This window comes from Entelurus aequoreus, linkage group LG05, assembly GCF_033978785.1.
Source record: "Entelurus aequoreus isolate RoL-2023_Sb linkage group LG05, RoL_Eaeq_v1.1, whole genome shotgun sequence".
Taxonomy (NCBI): Eukaryota; Metazoa; Chordata; class Actinopteri; order Syngnathiformes; family Syngnathidae; genus Entelurus; species Entelurus aequoreus.
Genome location: NC_084735.1, coordinates 16,782,193 through 16,804,628, shown reverse-complemented (window position 1 = coordinate 16,804,628; position 22,436 = coordinate 16,782,193). Strand labels below are relative to the sequence as shown.

At 38.7% G+C, this 22,436-nt stretch overlaps 1 protein-coding gene across 4 annotated transcripts in view; it reads right to left on the bottom strand.

The window, feature by feature from the left end:
* The window catches only part of LOC133650232 (roundabout homolog 2-like), a 232,147-nt gene that overhangs the window by 30,668 nt on the left and 179,043 nt on the right, over positions 1 to 22,436 (bottom strand). For 3 of the 4 annotated variants that reach the window (XM_062047236.1, XM_062047237.1, XM_062047238.1), the window contains exons 10-14: positions 13,720 to 13,801; positions 9,441 to 9,609; positions 1,026 to 1,192; positions 813 to 934; positions 498 to 714 (exon numbers count right to left, since the gene is read on the bottom strand). In XM_062047236.1, coding sequence (XP_061903220.1) covers positions 498 to 714; positions 813 to 934; positions 1,026 to 1,192; positions 9,441 to 9,609; positions 13,720 to 13,801 — 757 coding nt within the window. The remainder of the gene's footprint in view (positions 1 to 497; positions 715 to 812; positions 935 to 1,025; positions 1,193 to 9,440; positions 9,610 to 13,719; positions 13,802 to 22,436) is intronic. The other variant, XM_062047239.1, reaches the window with a different exon arrangement.

The following is a 22,436-nucleotide window of genomic DNA, read 5'->3' as shown; positions in this document are numbered from 1 at the left end:
CATCAAGTTTTTGTGTGTTGTGTCTTTTATTTCCTTGTAGTCAAGATGATGTCATCTTCAATAATTTATTGTCCAGTTTTTTGACATCCTGGAAAGAAGTACTTTGCTTTCATCTGGTTCTCCATTTAACTTGATGTAGATTTTACAGCTGGCGCTCAAAGTGCCTGAGATTGTTTTTCCTGCTTCCTAAAGTCATGCGATGCTTTGTCAGACGCTTTTTTATGTTTCGGGTAATGTAGATGTGGAAATGTAGATATCTATGCTTCGAAGTAAGTGTAAATGCTGCTTGTTCAGTGAGTTTTAGCAGTCAAGGAATGATACTATAACTGTTAATGGAGCAGTTACCATAGCAACACACACAACCTGACAGCCCCCAGAACAGGTGTCCTGCAGTTTTAAAACGTGAACTCTATGACAACATTTTTTCCACATTCATGAGATGTTAGAAAGGGGAAAATGGCTTTTGATGCCCATTTCTACAGATTCTGTATGATTACCTTCTTCTAGGGTTCGGACCCGTATTGTACGGCTGTCCTTGCCCTGAAATTCGTCAAAATAAGGCCGGATCTTTATCTCGTATTCCGTTCCTTTGAGTAGGCTGGTCAGGACAATGCTGCGCTCAGAAGGAGAGTTAATATCTTGAAGAAGCCAAGTCCCCCCACTTGGGCAGTAGAAGAGACGGTAGCCTTGCACAAACGGAGACTGACGATCGACCTAGAAGTGGAAATGAGACATGACGAAGGAGTATGTTGTGACAAGAGGTTCAACATTACATTTGAAGAAAACAAAACAACAAAGTTAAAGAGACTCACAGTCCAGGAGACCCGGATGGAAGATGTGGTAATTTTGATAGGATCTTGTAGCTGGACTGCAACCTCCCCCAGCTCTCTCTGCACCTGCCTGTGGTCCACTCCCTGACCTGTCGGACTCACATCTAAGCAAATCACACATGCAACTGCGCTTACCGTGATGCTCACTTCAAAAGTTCTGCTTGTAAGTCATGTCGTGAGGCTCTTCTGACTGACCTTGTGTTCTGACAGGCTCCGAGATGGGGCTGGGGTCGCTCAGGCCGTAAGCGTTGACAGCTCGGACGATGAACAAGTAGATGGTGTTGGGAAGGAGGCCTGTGATTGTGTGTGTTTCTATTTTCACCATGTCGGCTACAGTTTGCCAAGTGCTGCCGGCTGATTGGCTGCAGAGGATGATGACAACAGACATTATGTTACTGATCGTTCACATGGTTTATTTTGGGGACAGTAAAATGCAAAACAAAACTGCTTTAGGATTTATTAAATTAAACATAACCGAGCTTAACTCCAAGCCTGGTTGGACTGGATTTGTTTGCTGGTTTGACGTGTGACGTGAGGCATGGAAGTTGGTATGTGTGGCTTCAGAACAGAGGGGCGTTTGTGCTGTAACAATTGGACAAGAACACAGTCCATTCTTGAAGTCATAACATCGCAAATAGGTACAGTGTGTTCGTGTGAATTGAATTATTTATCAATGAATGGGAGCATTGGGAGTGTCTCCACTCAATAGCTATTTTTGTCTCCCCCTTGTATGTAATGTCTGGTCAACAACAGCAGATGTGATTAAAGTCGACCGCTTTAGAAACGTTTGTGCATGCTAGATTGTTCTCCTTATGACATTATTGGCTTTCCTGATCAATACTGCAAATTAGGCTTGAAAAAACACACAACTTCTTATTGGTCATATGCCATTGCATCAGATGCATTATTCTGCAACCTTATTCCCCTTCCTGTTGTCTTTTTAGGAATATATTGTCATCCTGCCATAGTCAGAGTCACAAAGGCTTTCTCCAATCATTTCTTTTGACACATTTCACCCCCTTGGGTACTGTGGGCGTTTGCAGTATAGTGCCAGACACACTAAGCCACAAGAGCAAAGAGGGAACATGACTCATGAATACTCATCTTGCGTCAATGCGAGTAACTTTTGAGAAGGTTTAAAAGCTCACAAACAAGTTTGTGACTAAGGTTGCGTAATGTTTAGACATTATCTAATAGTAATTTAAAATACTGTAGAAATCGACAAATATATAAAAGAACATTTACCACAAATTGTTATAATTATCACAGCAAAACTAGCGGCAATACAAAACATACGGAATGTACAAACCCGTTTCCATACGAGTTGGGAAATTGTGTTAGATGTAAATATAAACGGAATACAATGATTTGGACATCATTTTCAACCCACATTCAGTTGAATATGCTACAAAGACAACATATTTGATGTTTAAACTGATAAACTTTTTTTTTTTTGCAAATAATCATTAACTTTAGAATTTGATGCCAGCAACATGTGACAAAGAAGTTGGGAAAGGTGGCAATAAATACTGATAAAGTTGAGGAATGCTCATCAAACACTTATTTGGAACATCCCACAGGTGAACAGGCAAATTGGGAACAGGTGGGTGCCATGATTGCTCAGTCATTCACAAACAAGGATGGGGCAAGGGTCACCACTTTGTCAACAAATGCGTGAGCAAATTGTTGAACAGTTTAAGAAAAACCTTTCTCAACCAGCTATTGAAAGGAATTTAGGGATTTCACCATCTACGGTCCGTAATATCATCAAAGGGTTCAGAGAATCTGGAGAAATCACTGCACGTAAGCAGCTAAGCCCGTGACCTTCGATCCCTCAGGCTGTACTGCATCAACAGGCGACATCATTGTGTAAAGGATATCACCACATGGGCTCAGGAACACTTTAGAAACCCACTGTCAGTAACTACATTTGGTCGCTACATCTGTAAGTGCAAGTTAAAACTCTCCTATGCAAGGCGAAAACCGTTTATCAACAACACCCAGAAACGCCGTCGGCTTCGCTGGGCCTGAGCTCATCTAAGATGGACTGATACAAAGTGGAAAAGTGTTCTGTGGTCTCACGAGTCCACATTTCAAATTGTTTTTGGAAACTGTGGACGTCGTGTCCTCCGGACCAAAGAGGAAAATAATCATCCGGATTGTTCTAGGCGCAAAGTTGAAAAGCCAGCATCTGTGATGGTATGGGGGTAAATTAGTGCCCAAGGCATGGGTAACTTACACATCTGTGAAGGCGCCATTAATGCTGAAAGGTACATACAGGTTTTGGAACAACATATGTTGCCATCCAAGCAACGTTACCATGGACGCCCCTGCTCATTTCAGCAAGACAATGCCAAGCCACGTGTTACATCAACGTGGCTTCATAGTAAAAGAGTGCGGGTACTAGACTGGCCTGCCTGTAGTCCAGACCTGTCTCCCATTGAAAATGTGTGGCGCAATATGAAGCCTAAAATACCACAACGGAGACCCCCGGACTGTTGAACAACTTAAGCTGTAAATCAAGCAAAAGTGGGAAAGAATTCCACCTGAGAAGCTTAAAAAATGTGTCTCCTCAGTTCCCAAACGTTTACTAAGTGTTGTTAAAAGGAAAGGCCATGTAACACAATGCTGAACATGCCCTTTCCCAACTACTTTGGCATGTGTTGCAGCCATAAAATTCTAAGTAATAAATATTATTTGCCAAAAAAAAAAAAAAGTTTATGAGTTTGAACATCAAATATCTTGTCTTTGTAGTGCATTCAATTGAATATGGGTTGAACAGGATTTGCAAATCATTGTATTCCATTTATATTTACATCTAACACAATTTCCCAACTCATATGGAAACGGGGTTTGTACAAAAAAAAGTCAGATTTGACACTACTTTAAGTACTTATATTCCACACAATTTGATACACAATTTTAGCAATGTTTGACTACCATTCCCGAGTTAATCCCACAAAAAGTGGAAATGTACAAGGGAAACATCATTAAGAGATTAAAAAACTCCCAGAGACTCAAACATTGTTTTATTTATACACACTCTAACTCAGGGTCATAGGAAAGGTTCAATGTGTGGCTCCATGAAGTTCCATTTTACAAAGACAGTGGTGGGCGGTCCAATTTAACTGCCAAAAGCGCCATCGACCCTGGTGGGATCTCACAGCCAGGCCTAAAGCCAATGGTAATGATCCGTCCGCAAGGTTCACCTACATAAACCTTGTTACGACTTACTTCCACTAGATAACCAAGAGTGATCATCTTTTTTGTGCTCCGCCAGAGTCGATTTGAAGACCTCGCTAACCTATCCAATCTCTACCGTGTTAATTTGTTTATCTGAGTGTTTTAGTCTTTTTCTTTGAGGTGGAAAAAGTCCAAAATGAGATCTGTTTGTTTTGTGGGGATCCCAATTAGCTGAGCATTTGTTGATCAGTTGACTATGGTCAAAATCTAATGAATCAGATTCTCCTATACAAATCCTTAGTCAAAAACGGTCCTACAGTTTTATTCTGAATATAATCTTGTGTAATACAATCCCAAAACCCTCACATGATCGTGAAAACGTTTTAAGTAAAAAGTATCAGTATTGGCCCTGTATTTACTTGGTATCAGATCGGTAGCATTTGAAGTATCAACCATTGCTTGGTTCATTGTAGCTGTTTTGAACATGAGTTGTTAGTGTTAGCCACAAACACTGCTGTTGTTGCTCAGTGGACCAGCAGACATCTGGATGTAAATAATGCTCTGACTGTGTTCCTCCCTTCATAAAAATGAAATGGGGAAACTCCCCATAAAACGTGCTTCATCTGCCATCACCAGTCCTCCTGGACTAAATATATTTTCCTTTAAATTAAAGCAAAGTGGAGCCCCTCGATGGGACATTGTTGTCTCAAATTGAAAACCATTAAAAAAAAGAACACTGCTTGGTTGTCATCATGTTGTCTCTAAATACTGAACTACACTGTTCACTTACCACTTTGCAATTCACTAACCACGGTCTGAGTGTATCACTGATTTTAAAGTACCATTGAGTACATTGAAATTCTAGGACCCATTTAAATTTAATGTTAAAATTATACAGGTTTTAGAGTGTAGGAAGTATTTTAAGTGCCTAAAAGTGTTTATAAGTGTGTGTGAAAGCTTTGTGGAGGAGTATAAATGCATATTGTTATCCTAAAAATTATTTTTAAAATGGCAGCTACTTTATAGGAAGTCAGGAACGTATTCCCCGCGATAATTGAGGTAACAAACTGTTTTGTAGGGATGTCCGAATCAAGATTTTTGACCTCAGTGCCGATCCGATTTCCACAATCGTTTAAAGAACTGAAAATGTTTTAGAGCGATTATCTAAAGTAAACGCAATAAAATAAATTATATACTGCTTATATTATAAAATTTAGAATTTGCTAGTAATTTTGTAGATCCGATGACATATTTGTGGTATTGAATTCGACATACGATTCTTACAACAACAAAAGTGAATAAAACACAATAACTAAACAAGATCTAAAACGAATATTGGCTCCTATTTACATTTTTTGGGTTTTGCCCTCAAGCCTTCCTCTGTTCAGAGACTTTCGGATTTTGTAAACAATAACAAAAACGACCAACAAAATATGAAACCTCATGATCGGGACATTGCTACTGTATTGTATATTTTTGTGGATACAGATTTGTGTACAACATATTTGATGTTTGTCATCGATTGAGAAATTTTCAGGTCACCACCTCATCTGTAAATGGTGTAATTGCAATGTTAAAAGATTTGAATGAATCTGAATTGCTCAGAAATTTCATGTAGTTAGTCAAAATGGTTGTGCATATCTCAGTAGGGATTATGGTCCACTTTGTCTTACAGACACTTTCCAAACCATGAATGTTTCGACAGTTGACAACTCAAACTTTCAGCTCTCTTCACAGACTTTCTGTGGGATTTAAGTATGGAGACTGTTTAGCCTAGGGGTTGTCACCCAAGATTCGGCAGTACATGACCCGTTCAACAACTCCTCAGTGTGTTGAAGTCTTCTTTTCTCCCAAGCAGAGAAACAGCCCCAAAGCAGAATGTTTTCACCTCCAAGTTTGACAGGAGAGATACTGTTGTCAAGTTCATATTCAACATTTATCTGCCTCCCAACACGACAAGTTGAGTTGATGCAAACAACTTCATTTTAGTCTTAAGTTACCACATGAAATTCTTCTGACCCAAGGTGTCAAATATCTTGTGCAGAGGGACCTTGCGGGCACTGCAGGATTTCAAGCTATCACAGCAACATGTGTTACCAATGTTTTTTTTTGGTGATTGTGGTCCCAGGTCCTTTGAGATCTTTAATAATAAGCTTGTGTGATTTGAGGTTGATCCCTCACTTTTGCAATCATCCTTACCCCAATAGGTGTGATGTTGCATGGAGCTCAGAAGCAAGATGGTTGTTTTTTATTACCGTGCAAAGGTAACAATAAACCTACCACAGAAATTCTGGACTGTTCATTTTTTTGTTAAGGGTTGGACATTCCGCACTATTTTATTATTCGTGATTGTTTTTAACTGTGCTGTTGTGTTTAAATGCCCAACTGGGGATGGACATTGAGAATTAACCCTGGAAAAATGTTGTAGTATGTAAGATTTGCTCATGAAACACACAAATAAATATAAAATAAATTCAATAAATAAATACAATCAGGATAAAATAATTACTGCATGTACCCAACTGTATCCAAATAAATGACCACTGTTTTATAACCACTTAAAATGATGAAGCAATCAAACAATGTACTAATATGATCCACTTCAAGAAACTCTTCAAACTTAAAGTGTTTACAAAGTACAAAGAAGAAGAACCATGATAAACATACTGAATTTATTTCATTCATCAATTCGTTCATTTTCAAAAGTAATGTAACTTACTTCCCCGAGTATTATTTATTTATTTTTATTGTGATTACTTAAGGAGTATATTGTGAACAAATTGAGAACAGGAAGTGAACAAAAGTTTTAGCAACTGTTATGTAAAAGAAAAGGTGTAGGATTAAATAAGCTCTGCTTCTTCCTACTCCTTTTCGAACATGTTGAAAAGAGAAACTGGAAATTGTGATGTATCATGTTGTATGCATGCATGTTCGAAATAAACTCAAACTCAAACTCAAACTATGGAAACACCTAAAATATGATTTAAATAGAGATATGCCGGTTATTATAGGCCTTTTTTGTGAAAAAGAATGTAATCGCCATTGCCGATTAATCCTTTTTATTGCTGATCACAAATGCCAATCTCCTCCGGCTGACACTGTATTAATTTTTAGCCCCCCAGCTGACAAGCTAGCAGCTAATTATGCATCTCCATACACAGTGTGGAGCCGCTCCCCTAAGCTAATATTATTCACCTCAATTACGGCCATAAACTGCATTTCTTAGTATCTTAAGTATCACTATCAAGTACATTATCACTGAAGGACGAAGCTAAACATGTTACACACCGAGGGCAAGATAGGAGCAGGCTTGCTAACAGGTAAGCTAGCTTTTAAAACAACGCTAACAAATAAGTGCTGAGTAAAGTTGAAGAAGTGCAAATGGGACAGCGTCACAGCAGAAGGTAAGCAGATATTGACCAGATATTAACAAGTAAATTAATAAGAGTCAATAAATAGGATATTATAACAACAACTGCTGTGTGTCAGCATCATTCAGTACACATTACGTAAGTGGAGGGTGGATCCATCCAACAATTGGTGGTGTTGACTCCAAGGGTAGTATCAGTGTATGATTAATACTAACTCCAGTAATTATGTTGATATTTCTATTTTCTCAAAGTCAGTTTTTGTTCATGTTTGGGAAAAAATTCCCTGGACACAGGAGGACTTTGACCAAATTATCTAAATAGTATTTGTTGCTTTTGTTTAGTTATTGTGTACTATTGACTTTAAAATAAATCGAACAATTTACAGTTCATACATGTAATGGGTATAAGTACTGGTTGATCTCACTCATGGATGATCGGAATAGGCAGTATAAAACCCTGATTGTAACAGCCCCAGAACAGTCTTCCTGTGTTTGTATCCAGTTTGTAGATTTATTGTGAATTAAAGGCCTACTGAAACCTACTACTACCGACCACACAGTCTGATAGTTTATATATCAATGATGAAATCTTAACATTGCAACACATGCCAATACGGCCGGGTTAACTTATAAAGTGCAATTTTAAATTTCCCGCTAAACTTCCGGTTGAAAACGCCTTTGGATGATGACGTTTGCGCGTGACGTAGCCAGTGAAACAGAAGTATCGGTACCCCATTGAATACAATACAAAATAGCTCTGTTTTCATCTCATAATTCCACAGTATTCTGGACATCTGTGTTGGTGAACCTTTTGCAATTTGTTTAATGAACAATGGAGACTGCAAAGAAGAAAGTTGTAGGTGGGATCGTTGTATTAGCGGCGGACTACATCAACACAACCAGGAAGACAGAGATGGATAGCAGACGCGTTAGCCGCCGAACTCACCTTAACTTCCTCCGTCTCGCCGACCGCATCTGTGATCGGGTGAAGTCCTTCGTCGTACCGTCGATCGCTGGAACGCAGGTGAGCACGGGTGTTGATGAGCTGATGAGGGCTGGCTGGCGTAGGTGGATAGCTAATGTTTTTAGCATAGCTCTGTGATGTCCGGTTGCTAAGTTAGCTTCAATGGCGTCGTTAGCAACAGCATTGTTAAGCTTCGCCAGGCTGGAAAGCATTAACCGTGTATTTACATGTCCCTGGTTTAATAGTATTGTTGATCTTCTGTCTATCCTTCCAGTCAGGGATTTATTTATTTTGTTTCTATATGCAGTTAAGCATGTTAGCTCCGTAGCTAAAGTGTTTCGTCGGTGTATTGTCGTGGAGATAAAAGTCACTGTGAATGTCCATTTCGCGTTCTCGACTCTCATTTTCAAGAGGATATAGTATCCGAGGTGGTTTAAAATACAAATCCGTGATCCACAATAGAAAAAGGAGAAAGTGTGGAATCCAATGAACCAGCTTGTACCTAAATTACGGTCAGAGCGAAAAAAGATATGTCTTGCACTGCATTCTAGTCCGTCACTCTAACGTTCCTCATCCACGAATCTTTCATCCTCGCTCAAATTAATGGGGTAATCGTCGCTTTCTCGGTCCGAATCGCTCTAACTGCATTGAAAACAATAGGAAAATATGAAGAGGCGATCAACTGACTACGTCACGCTACTTCCGGTAGGGGCAAGGCTTTTTTTTTTATCAGAGACCAAAAGTTGCGAACTTTATCGTCGTTGTTCTATACTAAATCCTTTCAGCAAAAATATGGCATTATCGCGAAATGATCAAGTATGACACATAGAATGGATCTACTATCCCCGTTTAAATAAATAAAAAATCATTTCAGTAGGCCTTTAAGGATTGAATAGGATCAAACACCACTTCTAAGACTAGCACATCTGATTTAATCAGGGTTTCAATACCTTTGTTTTTTAAAGACTTAAAGCATTTTGAGAAAATATTAGTACTGGTTCTCACCCATATTTGTTAATTTTTCCTTCCAGACTGACAACATGTTGAAAGTAAAAGGTGTAAAAGACAAATGTTAATGCAGCATAAAAGTCACCTGAAGGCCTCGATGATGTAAGAGGTAACTGCAGCTCCGCCCTCATGAGCATTGGGTTGCCAAGTTAGAGAGACACTGTTCTTGGAAACATCTGTGACGATGGGTTTGTGTGGTGGACCCGGCAACTGGAAAGGCTCAGTAGTCTGAATAACTGAGTGGTCCGCATTCTCTGGATGGCAGAGATGGAGACAAAAATGCAGAGTGAGAGGTCAACATTGAATGGAACATCAACATTTGCCTTTAGCAATAATAGCACTTACATAATGACCTCTCATTAATCAAAGCAATGTTGACTGAATATTTGCATTAGAGTCGCTGCAGGCTGGTTTATACAGTCTTTGCAATATTAAATGTGACAACATCTCTTAGAGCTCACCAAACATTACAAAACACAACACTGCACTTCTGAGTATCATTTGCAAATATTACATAGTAGACTTTGCATGCAGTTGCAATTCCAAAACGTCAGAAGTCAGTAGTGTATAGGCTACGGTGTGATTCCTATCCAGGAGGTAGTCTTTGCCATGAAGCTCTAATCTTATGTTGCGCTTTAAACTGTAAATATTGTAATTATTCCATACCAGCTGTTTGGTTGTCGCGTGCATCTTAGTTGTAGTTTTAATTAGCAAATTTGGAGGTGCTGCAATCGCAATATAAAATCGCTAATGTTAATGAATAGCCAATGTAAATTAGCATCAAGCTAGCACATTTTAAAAAAGTGGCGCCCTACTTTACGTTAGAGATTTTTATATCAGACATACTACCTTTGTTGGCATCGAAAACTGCAACGTGACCTACAGGTTGTCGGGCTCACTCTGCCGACTCAGTGTTTGTTTCCTTGCCAAGTGTTTGAGCCGGTGCATGGTCTGCTACGGGACGTGACGTCAAGTGCAACAAAGGAATTCAAATATGACACCGTTTGATTTTACGTTCATTGATACCCAATAGTAATGACGGAATTTGGTCTGTGCCTATAAAAGTACAGAATTCCTTACCCATCCAAAGCAGTGAGTGACAAATTCCTTAGTGAAACTAACAATTTTATATAATAAATTAGTACTTGTGGAAAATATAGATATTTAAAAGTTATATACAGTATATTCATTTAAACCACAAATAGTAGCATAAGCTACTTGTAAATGTTTTGGTTTAAAAACTGTAACATTGAGCAAATTGCAAACAGCCCCTCTTAAGTTTTCGTATGATTCTATTTTGGAATGGATTACTAACACAAATCAAATTACCAATGTGTTATAAGAGCAAAATGTTAAGGCAGTATCTCATCGTTTAATGTCAGATTACTTTTTATAGCTTGTATTGTTCTGATGAGGACTCTGATTATGACCTAAAACATCACATTGTTTGGATATTTCCCCATGACACTTAGGTGGTCAATGTTTATTCATAAAGGGGAATATATTTGCATTACATCAAAGAATTGCTAAACTTTGCTCTGATATATTAACTAGAGTTACTTTCCTCATTTTCATTTATTTCTTATATGGGATAAGCTAAATTTTCCACACACACATTCTAAATATGAATCCATCTAGGCAACTGCAGCTTTAGGATACGTTTGGTAAACATTTTCTGAATCAGTTAAGCACTAATATTATGGGTGTCCTGATTTGATATTAATATTAGATATCAGTCCGATAACAACAAGTATCAGATTATATCGCCTTGCATCTAAAATCTCTGATATAAGCCCTCTGATACCAGGACCGAGCAGCACACAAAATAGACATACGTAATAGTGTCCTAATTAAACAATATTGCAGTCTAAAACACAACATTTGTCAATACAAACAAGCATAAAATACATGCAAATTCCAGACTATAAGCAGCTACATTTTCCTACACTTTGAAGACTGCGGCTTATAAAATGGTGCGGCTAATTTATAGATTTTTCTTCGCTGGCGGCCATAATGCAGAATCTTAATAAAAAATAACTAATTTCACAACATATACAGTCGCGATCAAAAGTTTGCATACACTTGTAAAGAACATAATGTCATGGCTGTCTTGAGTTTCCAATAATTTCTACAACTCTTATTTTTTTGTGATAGAGTGATTGGAGCACATACTTGTTAGTCACAAAAAACATTCATGAAGTTTGGTTCTTTTATGAATTTTTTTATGGGTCTATTGAAAATGTGACCAAATCTGCTGGGTCAAAAGTATACATACAGCAATGTTAATATTTGGTTACATGTCCCTTGGCCAGTTTCACTGCAATAAGGCATTTTGGTAGCCATCCACAAGCTTCTGGTTGAATTTTTGACCACTCCTCTTGACAAAATTGGTGCAGTTCAGCTAAATTTGCTGGTTTTCTGACATGGACTTGTTTCTTCAGCATTGTCCACACGTTTAAGACGGGACTTTGGGAAGACCATTCTAAAACCTTAATTCTAGCCTGATTTAGCCATTCCTTTACCACTTTTAACGTGTGTTTGGGGTCATTGTCCTGTTGGAACACCCAACTGCGCCTAAGACCCAACTTCCGGGCTGATGATTTTAGGTTGTCCTGAAGAATTTGGAGGTAATCCTCCTTTTGCATTGTCCCATTTAAAGCACCAGTTCCATTGGCAGGAAAACAGGCCCAGAGCATAATACAAACCACCACCATGCTTGACGGTAGGACTTGGTGTTCCTGGGATTAAAGGCCTCACCGTTTCTCCTCCTAACACATTGCCGAGTATTGTAGCCAAACAGCTCAATTTTTGTTTCATCTGACATCACTTGGACAAAGATAAGACCTTCTGGAGGAAAGTTCTGTGGTCAGATGAAACACAAATTGATCTTTTGGCCACAATACCCAGCAATATGTTTGGAGGAGAAAAGGTGAAGCCTTTAATCACAGGAACACCAAACCTACCGTCAAGCATGATGGTGGTGGTATTATGCTCTGGGCCTGTTTTGCTGCCAATGGAACTGGTGCTTTAAATGGGACAATGAAAAAGGAGGATTACCTACAAATTCTTCAGGACAACCTAAAATCATCAGCCCGGAGGTTGGGTCATGGGCACAGTTGGGTGTTCCAACAGGACCCCAAACACACATCAAAAGTGGTAAAGGAATGGCTAAATCAGGCTACAATTAAGGTTTTAAAATGGCCTTCCCAAAGTCCTGACTTACATGTGTGGACAATGCTGAAGAAACAAGTCCATGTCAGAAAACCAACACATATAGCGGAACTGCACCAATTTTGTCAAGAGGGGTGGTCACAAATTAAACCAGAAGATTGCCAGAAGCTTGTGGATGGCTACCAAAAGCGCCTTATTTCAGTGAAACTTGCCAAGGGACATGTAACCAAATATTAACATTGCTGTATGTACACTTTTGACCCAGCACATTTGGTCACATTTTCAGTAGACCCATAATAAATTCATAAAAGAACCAAACTTCATGAATGTTTTTTGTGACAAACAAGTATGTGCTCCAATCACTCTATCACAAAAAAATAAGAGTTGTAAAAATGATTGGAAACTCAAGACAGCCATGACATTATGTTCTTTACAAGTGTATGTAAACTTTTGATCGCGACTGTATCTACGGTTTATAGTCTGGTGCAGCTAATATATGGGAGAATATTTTTCCCCCTAAAATTTAATGGCCGCGGCTTATATACCGGTGCGCTCTATAGTCTGGAAAATATGGGTAATTGAGGGATAAGCGGTGGAAAATGGATGGATGGATGGACGTAGTTGCATATTACTTACACATACAAAGTCTCCAAGGCAGAAGCGTATTAGAAAGCATCCAGTAACAAACGTGGATGCAACATTCAACTTACTGTGTCCTGAGCTTAAACTCAATTAATTATTGTGGCATCTAGGTGTCATCAAAAAAACCCCAATACACTCTGCTTCAATTTAAAGACAGCATAAGTCCATTCAAGATGGTTAATAAATAAACAGGTTAGTGTTTTTCATACCTATCATTGTTTTCTGTTTGCGTCTGTTTACTTGATTAAGCCTTTTCTAACATTCCACACTACAAAATAATAAAAGTATGCACTATTTCTACTGATACCGTATCAGATCAATAGTCAAGGCTCCAATATCGGTGTGGTGCAACAGAAGTGAAAAAAATGTATTGGGACAACCATATTTTAAATGTTTAATGTTTTATGAGTAAAAAGTAACAGAGGCATCATAGTAACACAATTTAGCATCTTGACAACTATGTTCACCCACAGAGTTTTTATTTATCTCAGTCAATTGCAACAACATGGGAGTTCTCATTTCCATGGAGTCAAAAGACACAGAAAATCTACCTTTAACTGTGAGGACTCCACTCCAGCTCGTCTCGCCGCTTGAGCTGGAAGCCAGGCAGGTGTAAACTCCAGAGTCTGCTTCCTAGCAACATAAAAATAACTGTGTGTTAGTTTAGCATGTGTGAGTGAGTCCATGTTTCTGAGTTAATGCACTCATTACTGCTGATGTGGATAAAAAGGTGTATCTCTCAAAACAGAACGCTTTGTGCTCCGATGGCAGAGCTAAAGGATGAGGGGGAAAAAGCTGGCAGAACAGTAAGGGCTAATTAACACACTAGCAAGCAGGTAACAGTTCACATAGCACACATGCATGAATAATAGATTTGCAGATGCATGGAGTAATACAGGAATTGGTCAGAAAGGTTTTACTCCAGGGCCAAATGGGGCCCCATGCAGGAAGCTCTCATTTGCACACATTAAATGTGAAATGGTAATAAATTATTTTTATATGCAGGGAATTATGTTTTCATCACAAGGCAAACAATACAAAAATGAAACAGCAATTAATTAAATAAATAAAATTAAACAAATAAGTAAACATTCAGCTTGTATATTTGATAGTTATATACAGTGACATGTCAACTATCATTAAGTGTTCAATCAACAGCATCTATTGTGAACATGTTGTCAATTGTGATTAGTTAAATTTTCCTTCAAGTGTTATATTCTCAATGGATCCTTTTGAAGTCAAGGCTAAAGACAAGCTTGCGTCTTTTATTCTCCTCCTCTAATCCCTGCAAGCAAGAAAAGGCGATTTAAAGGAAGGATGAAAGGGAGAATTTTAATGACCATCTGAAGCTTCAGACATTTCTACTACACCTACCTGCCTAACACCTAAGAGCTACTTGGTATTCCGGAGAGGAAGCCCGCAAATAAAGAGATGAAGTGTGCCACAAATCTACCCTGTACACATATATAAGGAGAACACAGAACACATGTTGAACAATTGTAATCCTATGAAACAAGGCAAGATGTTCTAGGTCAGGTGTGTCCAAATTGTGCCCTTTGGGCCATTTTCGGCCTGCAGCTTGTTTTTGTCTTTTTTTATTTGCCCCTCAGTATATTCTGAAAAATACATGCATTGATAGTAAGATATAGTAATGGATATTACTCTAATAACTAGAGATGTCCTCATGCTCTCTCAGGGAGAGCATGTCCCAAATTCCAAGCTGCTGTTTTGAAGCACGTTAAAAAAGAATAATGTACTTTGTGACTTTAATAGTAAAAATGGCAGCGCCATGTTGGCATTTTTTTCTATAACTTGAGTTGATTTATTTTGGAAAACCTTGTTACATTGTTTAATGCATCCAAGCGGGGCATCACAACAAATTAGGCATAATAATGTGTTAATTCCACGACTGTATATATCGGTATCAGTTGATATCGGAATCGGTAATTAAGAGTTGGACAATATTGGAATATCGGCAAAAAAGCAATTATCGGACATCTCTACTAATAACTATTTGCTTAGTGAACCACACAAAGCTAAGATGTAAATTTATTGTTCAAATTGCTAAGCACATTGGTTTTCAGCATCTTAGCATTTTGTCTCTTTTCTGACTTCTAAATGTAAAAATGTTGGGTACCCGTGTTAAACAATGTCAAATCATAACGTTCATGTACATTGGCATGAGCTTGCATGCAGCTTTGAATGCCTCTGTTCGTGGGGTTTTCCAGTCTGGCGACATTGTAACGTCAGACCAACAGTAGGTGGCTGTACTTATTTAGACAATAAGTACGGCTCTCAGCCGAGGGGGCGGAGCTCCTCCCCCTTTGGGTCAGGCTATGAGGAAACACAAAAAGGTAGGATAAAGGATTATTTCCATCTAATCTTGTCATAAACTAATAAAAACGACATGCAACATGCAGTGACATGAATGCTGGTAAAAGCAGCTTTTTAATGCATCTCTGAATCAATCGGAGCGTGTGTAGATGTATGTAATGTTATCTATATAATGTCTATAACCTTTATTTTCGACCATGCCTGGAAAAAAAATAGCTGTGACGTTTGTTTTCAAGATATGTACTTAAAAATGTAAAATTTTCAAAAGATAAGTACCGTATTTTTCGGAGTATAAGTCGCTCCGGAGTATAAGTCGCACCGGCCGAAAATGCATAATAAAGAAGGGTTAAAACATATATAAGTCGCACTGGAGTATAAGTCGCATTTTTTAGGGAAATGTATTTGCTAAAACCCAACACTAAGAATAGACATTTGAAAGGCAATTTAGAATAAATAAAGAATAGTGAACAACAGGCTGAATAAGTGTACTTTATATGACGCATAAATAACCAAGTGAGAACGTGCCTGGTATGTTAACGTAACATATTATGGTAAGAGTCAAATAACTATAACATATAGAACATGCTATACGTTTACCAAACAATCTGTCACTCCTAATCGCTAAATCCGATGAAATCTTATACGTCTAGTCTCTTACGTGAATGATCTAAACAATATTATTTGATATTTTACGGTAATGTGTTAATAATTTCACACATAAGTCGCTCCTGAGTATAAGTCGCACCCCCGGCCAAACTATGAAAAAAACTGTGACTAATAGTCCGAAAAATACGGTACTCATATGTTTGGAGAGGGTAATGCGTAGAGCAGGGCTATTCAACTGGTAGCCCGGGGGTCAAATCGGGCCCGGGAATGACACCATACAGGTCCCTAAGTTGATTTGTCCCCAAGTTGATTTCAAAACTTGTGAGACAAACATTTTTGCAGCAAATTCATAAAAACACTTAAGTGCTCCTCTTGTATAGAGCAATTTGGACCACAGCAAACACATTGGCAGATCCTTGCATTGATATTTAACCTTGCTAGCAAAGATACAACACTGTGGTCCAAACTTGTGATTTACATGACTGAGGCGTTACTCAAAGTCCTCTCCTTTTTGGCAGTTACATATTTTTTTGTAATGTGATTTATGTAGCTAAGGTGTAGCCTGTAGCTTGTCTACTTCAGATGCAGTCAGAAACCATTTGTTCAACTTATTTAGTCATACTACAAGCGGTAGAAAATGGATGGATGGATGGATAGTAGTGTTCCCTAAGGTTCCATTTTAGATCCTCTCTTTTTCATCATTTGAGCTTACTTTACAAGTGGCCCACGACTTCATTTAATTTTTTTTTTTTTAAAGTCACATTTTTGCACCAGATTCTTAAAAACAATAGTGCTGTCGTTGAGGATCTTTGACTAGCATATTTGCAGAATGTCCATTAAAACAGTATAGTTCTTTAGTAACTCCAAAAAATCAATTATCTACTGTGGAGGATGCTAGTTCTCAGGGATAATAAATAAGAATAACAGTGAAGAGAGAAGTCTGTCCCTTGTGATATTAGCTAACAAATTAAATTTAATGACTCATTAACATGAACGATGGAATTGGGACATTGCAGTGATTTATATTAGCTTTACATGAAAGTAAAGAAATAGTTATATTTACTTCTCGCTCTGTAAACCAAGGCAGAAAAAGTGGCAGCTTTACAAATGTGCATTTTGTTTGCAGTTAATGCAAGCGTGTGGGTCTTCTCTCTGCACTGACAGACATGATGCTAGCTTGCTAGATGTTCAACTTTTGTGACATAGAGACACACATACACAGACAAGTGGAGTAGTTACTGAGAGTTAAATCAAATTCAGTGATTTACTTAAGTGTGAGAGTAAAAAAAAAAACATTTACATTTAAAGGGACGGCGTGGCGAAGTTGGTAGAGTGGCCGTGCCAGCAATCGGAGGGTTGCTGGTTACTGGGGTTCAATCCCCACCTTCTACCATCCTAGTCACGTCCGTTGTGTCCTTGGGCAAGACACTTCACCCTTGCTCCTGATGGGTGCTGGTTAGCGCCTTGCATGGCAGCTCCCTCCATCAGTGTGTGAATGTGTGTGTGAATGGGTGAATGTGGAAATACTGTCAAAGCGCTTTGAGTACCTTGAAGGTAGAAAAGCGCTATACAAGTATAACCCATTTATCATTATTATCATTAAAATTCCATTTGAAACCTCCGGCTAGGAACTGGGAATTTCTGACTTCCCAGTACAAATCGAATGCACCATTAACATCCAGATGGAAATAATTTGCGCATGCGCGAAGCCCTGCAATTCCCGCCCTGTGAGGGTCTCTGCTTGCGCACCAGCTGACCGGTAGCACCTCTCAACTGCTCTTTGCGTACTTTTACCTCGGAGTCTCCAAGACAAAAAAAGTCTCCAATAACACTGGAAAAAGTCGCTAGATTTATCGCTAGTAGCTGTTTACAATAAAAGCCGCCAAGAGGGTTGGTAAGTCGCCAGATTTAGCGACAAAGTCGCCAAGTGGGCAACACTGCATGCACATATTAATTAGATTATTGGCCTTGTTTACCATGAATTGATAAACGTGGACCCCGACTTAAACAAGTTGAAAAACTTATTCGGGTGTTACCATTTAGTGGTCAATTGTACGGAATATGTACTGTACTGTGCAATCTACTAATAAAAGTTTCAATCAATCAATCAAAGTTCGCTCTCTCCATGTTTCAAGCTTACATGCACTAGTCATTTTAGCTTTGTTTTTCAAAAATGAAGTCAAGAGCATGCTACATGCTAACAGTTGACAGTTACTGTTAAAATTTGGCTGGTGAAATGTAAGCAACATACGTCTACTGTGGCTTTCTACAGCTCTTATATGCATTTGGCATAAAATAAATCGCTGACTCCTACTGTAGTGTCTACAGTTATTTTTACACTACTTTAAACTACAACGCAAAGGCTGCTTTTAAAGAGTGGATTAAATATAATTATCTTTGTTGGTCCTGCGATGAGGTGGCGACTTTCGCAAATGTGTAGTGGGATAGGCTCCAACCCCCCCACAACCATAAGAGGGACAAGCTGTATAAAATTGGATGGATGGATGGACAAACCGACTTTCCACTACGCAGTAAATTACTTGGAATCGAAGGATTATATGTCAGTGACATCTAAATTGTTGTATATTCACATTTAATCCTTAATTTATTAAATAAATACATGTACCTGCTAAATATTTGTAGCAACTTTATTTAGGGTAAGGAGAGGAAGAGAATCATTTGCATGTAATCTACTTCCTCACGGACTAATCAAATATAGACAACGTTTTAAATATTAAAATTAATCTTTATTGTTAAAACATATTTCTGTATGTAGAGTATGTGCTTGGTCGTCATCTCATGTATTACAATTGGCAAAACAGGTCGGCTTTTATTCTATCTATGACTGGGAAATATATCGATTTGATCAACATTTTTGTTTTTTGTTGCAGAGTTGCAAACGATTTAAAAAATCAATGTTTTTGTCCTCTTGCTCCGGCATATTTTTTTTGCCCCCAGGAGGTTCTATAGCCCTTCCCCGCTCCCGTACATCCTTAGGTGAAATCCACAAGCATAGCAAAACATGGCCAATGCTAATGCTAACGAAGGTGAGACGTTTGTTCCAAAGAAAAGAAAAGTGTTGCCAGTGCTTTAGATTTGCTTGAACATGCGTGGAACAAGTGAATGCACGCTGCAGAGTTTCTTTAAAAAAGGCGGCAGCACAACACATTTATTACTGCATCTGAAACAGCATTGAGTCGAGTGGGGGAAATGCAACTCTTTACGAGGCGAACAAGACCGCAACAACAAACTCCACCTAAGAAGCAGCTTACTGTGGGAAAAGCCTTTATAAAAGGTACCATGCCCAGTGTGATAAAAAAGAACAATGCACATTGCGATCACTAAAGCAGTCGCTCTGCACATCCAAACCAAACATCTCGTACGCGTGTGTATATGCTGCAAAAGTATCGTGGAATTATAATACATTTAATCATCAATATAGTGATATATTACATGTGCAACATTGTCTTTAACATCAGTACACACTAACAAGAAGCCCAGGATATTTCAGGAAAAAGCCTGCGTTTGTCCACTTACTAAAACGATATAGTCATCTCAATGTTTTACTTGACTACTTATTCGTATACAATGTACAATACCACATTTTTATTTACAGTAGTATTTTATTTAAAAACAGTAGTTTTTGCACTTTTTGATCTTAAAAATGTGATTGATTTTGATTACTATTTAATGAAAATTGGTATCTTTATTGATTTATTTGCATGCATGATTTATTAGAGATTATTTATTTGCATGCAATGCTATATTTTTATTTTACAAAAGTATTTTTTTCAAGACAGAAGCTTTAAGTTTGCCCTTTATTTATCTCAATGTTGGAGATTATTATTTTTTGCATGTACAATGCTACATTTTTGGTAAGAGAAGTATTGCCTCCCAGAGGAAGCTCTTAATATAGTTCTTTGAAAAGTATTGCATAAAATGTACAATTAATATCTGGTCTAAAAATAACATTATACAAATTAGAATTTTGCTAAGAATAAGATGCAGTGTATGCAGTGTCATTTCAAATGACTAGTTTTTGATCAAATAAAAGCAATACTTGTTTTGAATTACCATTTGTATTCACTGGTTTCTTTAACAAGTAGGTCAAAAAAATGGAAAAAAGCCTAATTCTGTCCATGTACTTATTACAGCCTCTGTTGCAATAATTTGTCTCCTAGTTGGTATTAAAATGCCCCCCTTTCTCCGACTTCGATTTCCTCTCTTGTTAATTCAATGTAGTCAATTGATGACCCGCAGTAAATCCAAAGTCGCAGCAAAGAACTTTGCAGGTCGCGTCAGTATGTTTGTTCTTTTCAGTTTGTGAAAAAAAAAGACTAGATAAAAAGATAAAAAATAAAATCCTTCTGGCAAATTAGCAGCCTGAGTTAAAGTGTTCTAATCTAGACTTTGGCAATACACTGTGATGTCAGCTTTCTAACTCTGCTGTATGCCATGAATTAAAAACTTTCCGTTTTAATTGATTTTCTCTTGCTTATCATGATCACAGTCACAAGCAAGCTGAAGGTTAGATAATCTTCAAAGGGCAATGTTAACTGATTGCCTTATTATACAGCTCTACTATTTCATTTGCGTGTGTGTGAGGCAGTGAATGTGTGGTAGTACTTGAGTCTAAATGAAGTGTTAAATCAGGTCTTATTTCTTTTTTATATGTACTACATTGGGGCAGCACGGTGGAAGAGGGGTTAGTGCGTCTGCCTCACAATACGAAGGTCCTGAGTAGTCGTGAGTTCAATCCCGGCCTCGGGATCTTTCTGTGTGGAGTTTGCATGTTCTCCCCGTGACTGCGTGGGTTCCCTCAAGGGTACTCAGGCTTCCTCCCACCTCCAAAGACATGCACATGGGGATAGGTTGATTGGCAACACTAAATTGGCCCTAGTATGTGAATGTGAGTGTGAATGTTGTCTGTCTATCTGTGTTGGCCCCGCGATGAGGTGGCGACTTGTCCAGGGTGTACCCCGCCTTCCGCCCGATTGTAGCTGAGATAGGCTCCAGCGCCCCCCGCGACCCCGAAGGGAATAAGCGGTAGAAAATGGATGGATGGATGGATACATTGCAATATTTGTCTCATTTTTGAATATTTTGTTGTGACAATCGATTAAGATATTCACCAAGTGGGACAAGGCTGAACAGTGATAACAACAAAATGATGGCAAATCTTGGCACTAATTGTTTTTTCACCACTAAAATCAAGTTGACCAACTTTTAGGACAACTTTTTGAAGCACTTCATCTTGAACTTCTGCCTCATCAATAAACACTTTTCCACATTAGTGAGATTTTGGCCTGCAGCCTGTGGTTTCAGCACACCGAAAGCCCAGTTCTAACTCAGAGGAATTACCCAGGATGTGATGAAGTATTTCCACATTTTGTAGTGGCCGGGAAACGACCATAGTAATGACGCTTGGAGGATCGCTTGTAATGTTCAGTAGAACACACTCAAGGCTACTATATTGGGAAATGAGCGTAAAGGTGACAATATGGGTGTTATTTCATGTTTACAGGGCTCCAATAATGTTTATAAACACATTTAAAAGGTAAACAGTTTTGTTGTGCTTTTACTATGAAAATATTTGATTTATTGATAATAATCCTACTTTGTGGACATTGGTTAGCCACAGTTAGTCATGGAACCAATTGGCCGCAATAAACGAAGGACGACTGTGAATAATAAACCAATGCGACCGGATATTCGGTTTGATAAGTGAGTGATTTGGCTGCGTCAGCAGCAGCCATCCATCCATCCATCCATGTTCTACCGCTTGTCCCTTTTGGGGTCACGGGGGATGCTGGAGCCTATCTCAGCTGCATTCGGGCGGAAGGCGGGGTACACCCGGGACAAGTCGCCCCCTTATCGCAGGGCCAACACAGATAGACAGACAACATTCACACTCACATTCACACACTAGAGCCAATTTAGTCACCTCAATAAATAGGAATCAGCTGTGAATCTTCAGATAAATCAAGTGTAAAAACATAGATTGCGTATCACGCGAAACTAGAAATCAATTGACGTTTTTTTGTCTTTAAAAACAACGCGAGAGCCAGGGCTGCTATGTTAGCTTACGAGACTGAAGACAAGAATGGACTTGGACAAGGACTGGGTGTCCCTCGAGATTAGCAATTGTGTGACAGTTTATCTTTAAAACAAGGCGAGGGCCTGTGAAATGATTATCCCAGATTTCCACAAGACACGTGGCTGCTGTACGGCAACTCCGCAGAACGTCTCCAAGGTTCGCTGTCCATCAACACCCACCGGCGGGCGTCTGCAGGGCTGTTGTATATGGGGGGATAGATCACAGCCTGCA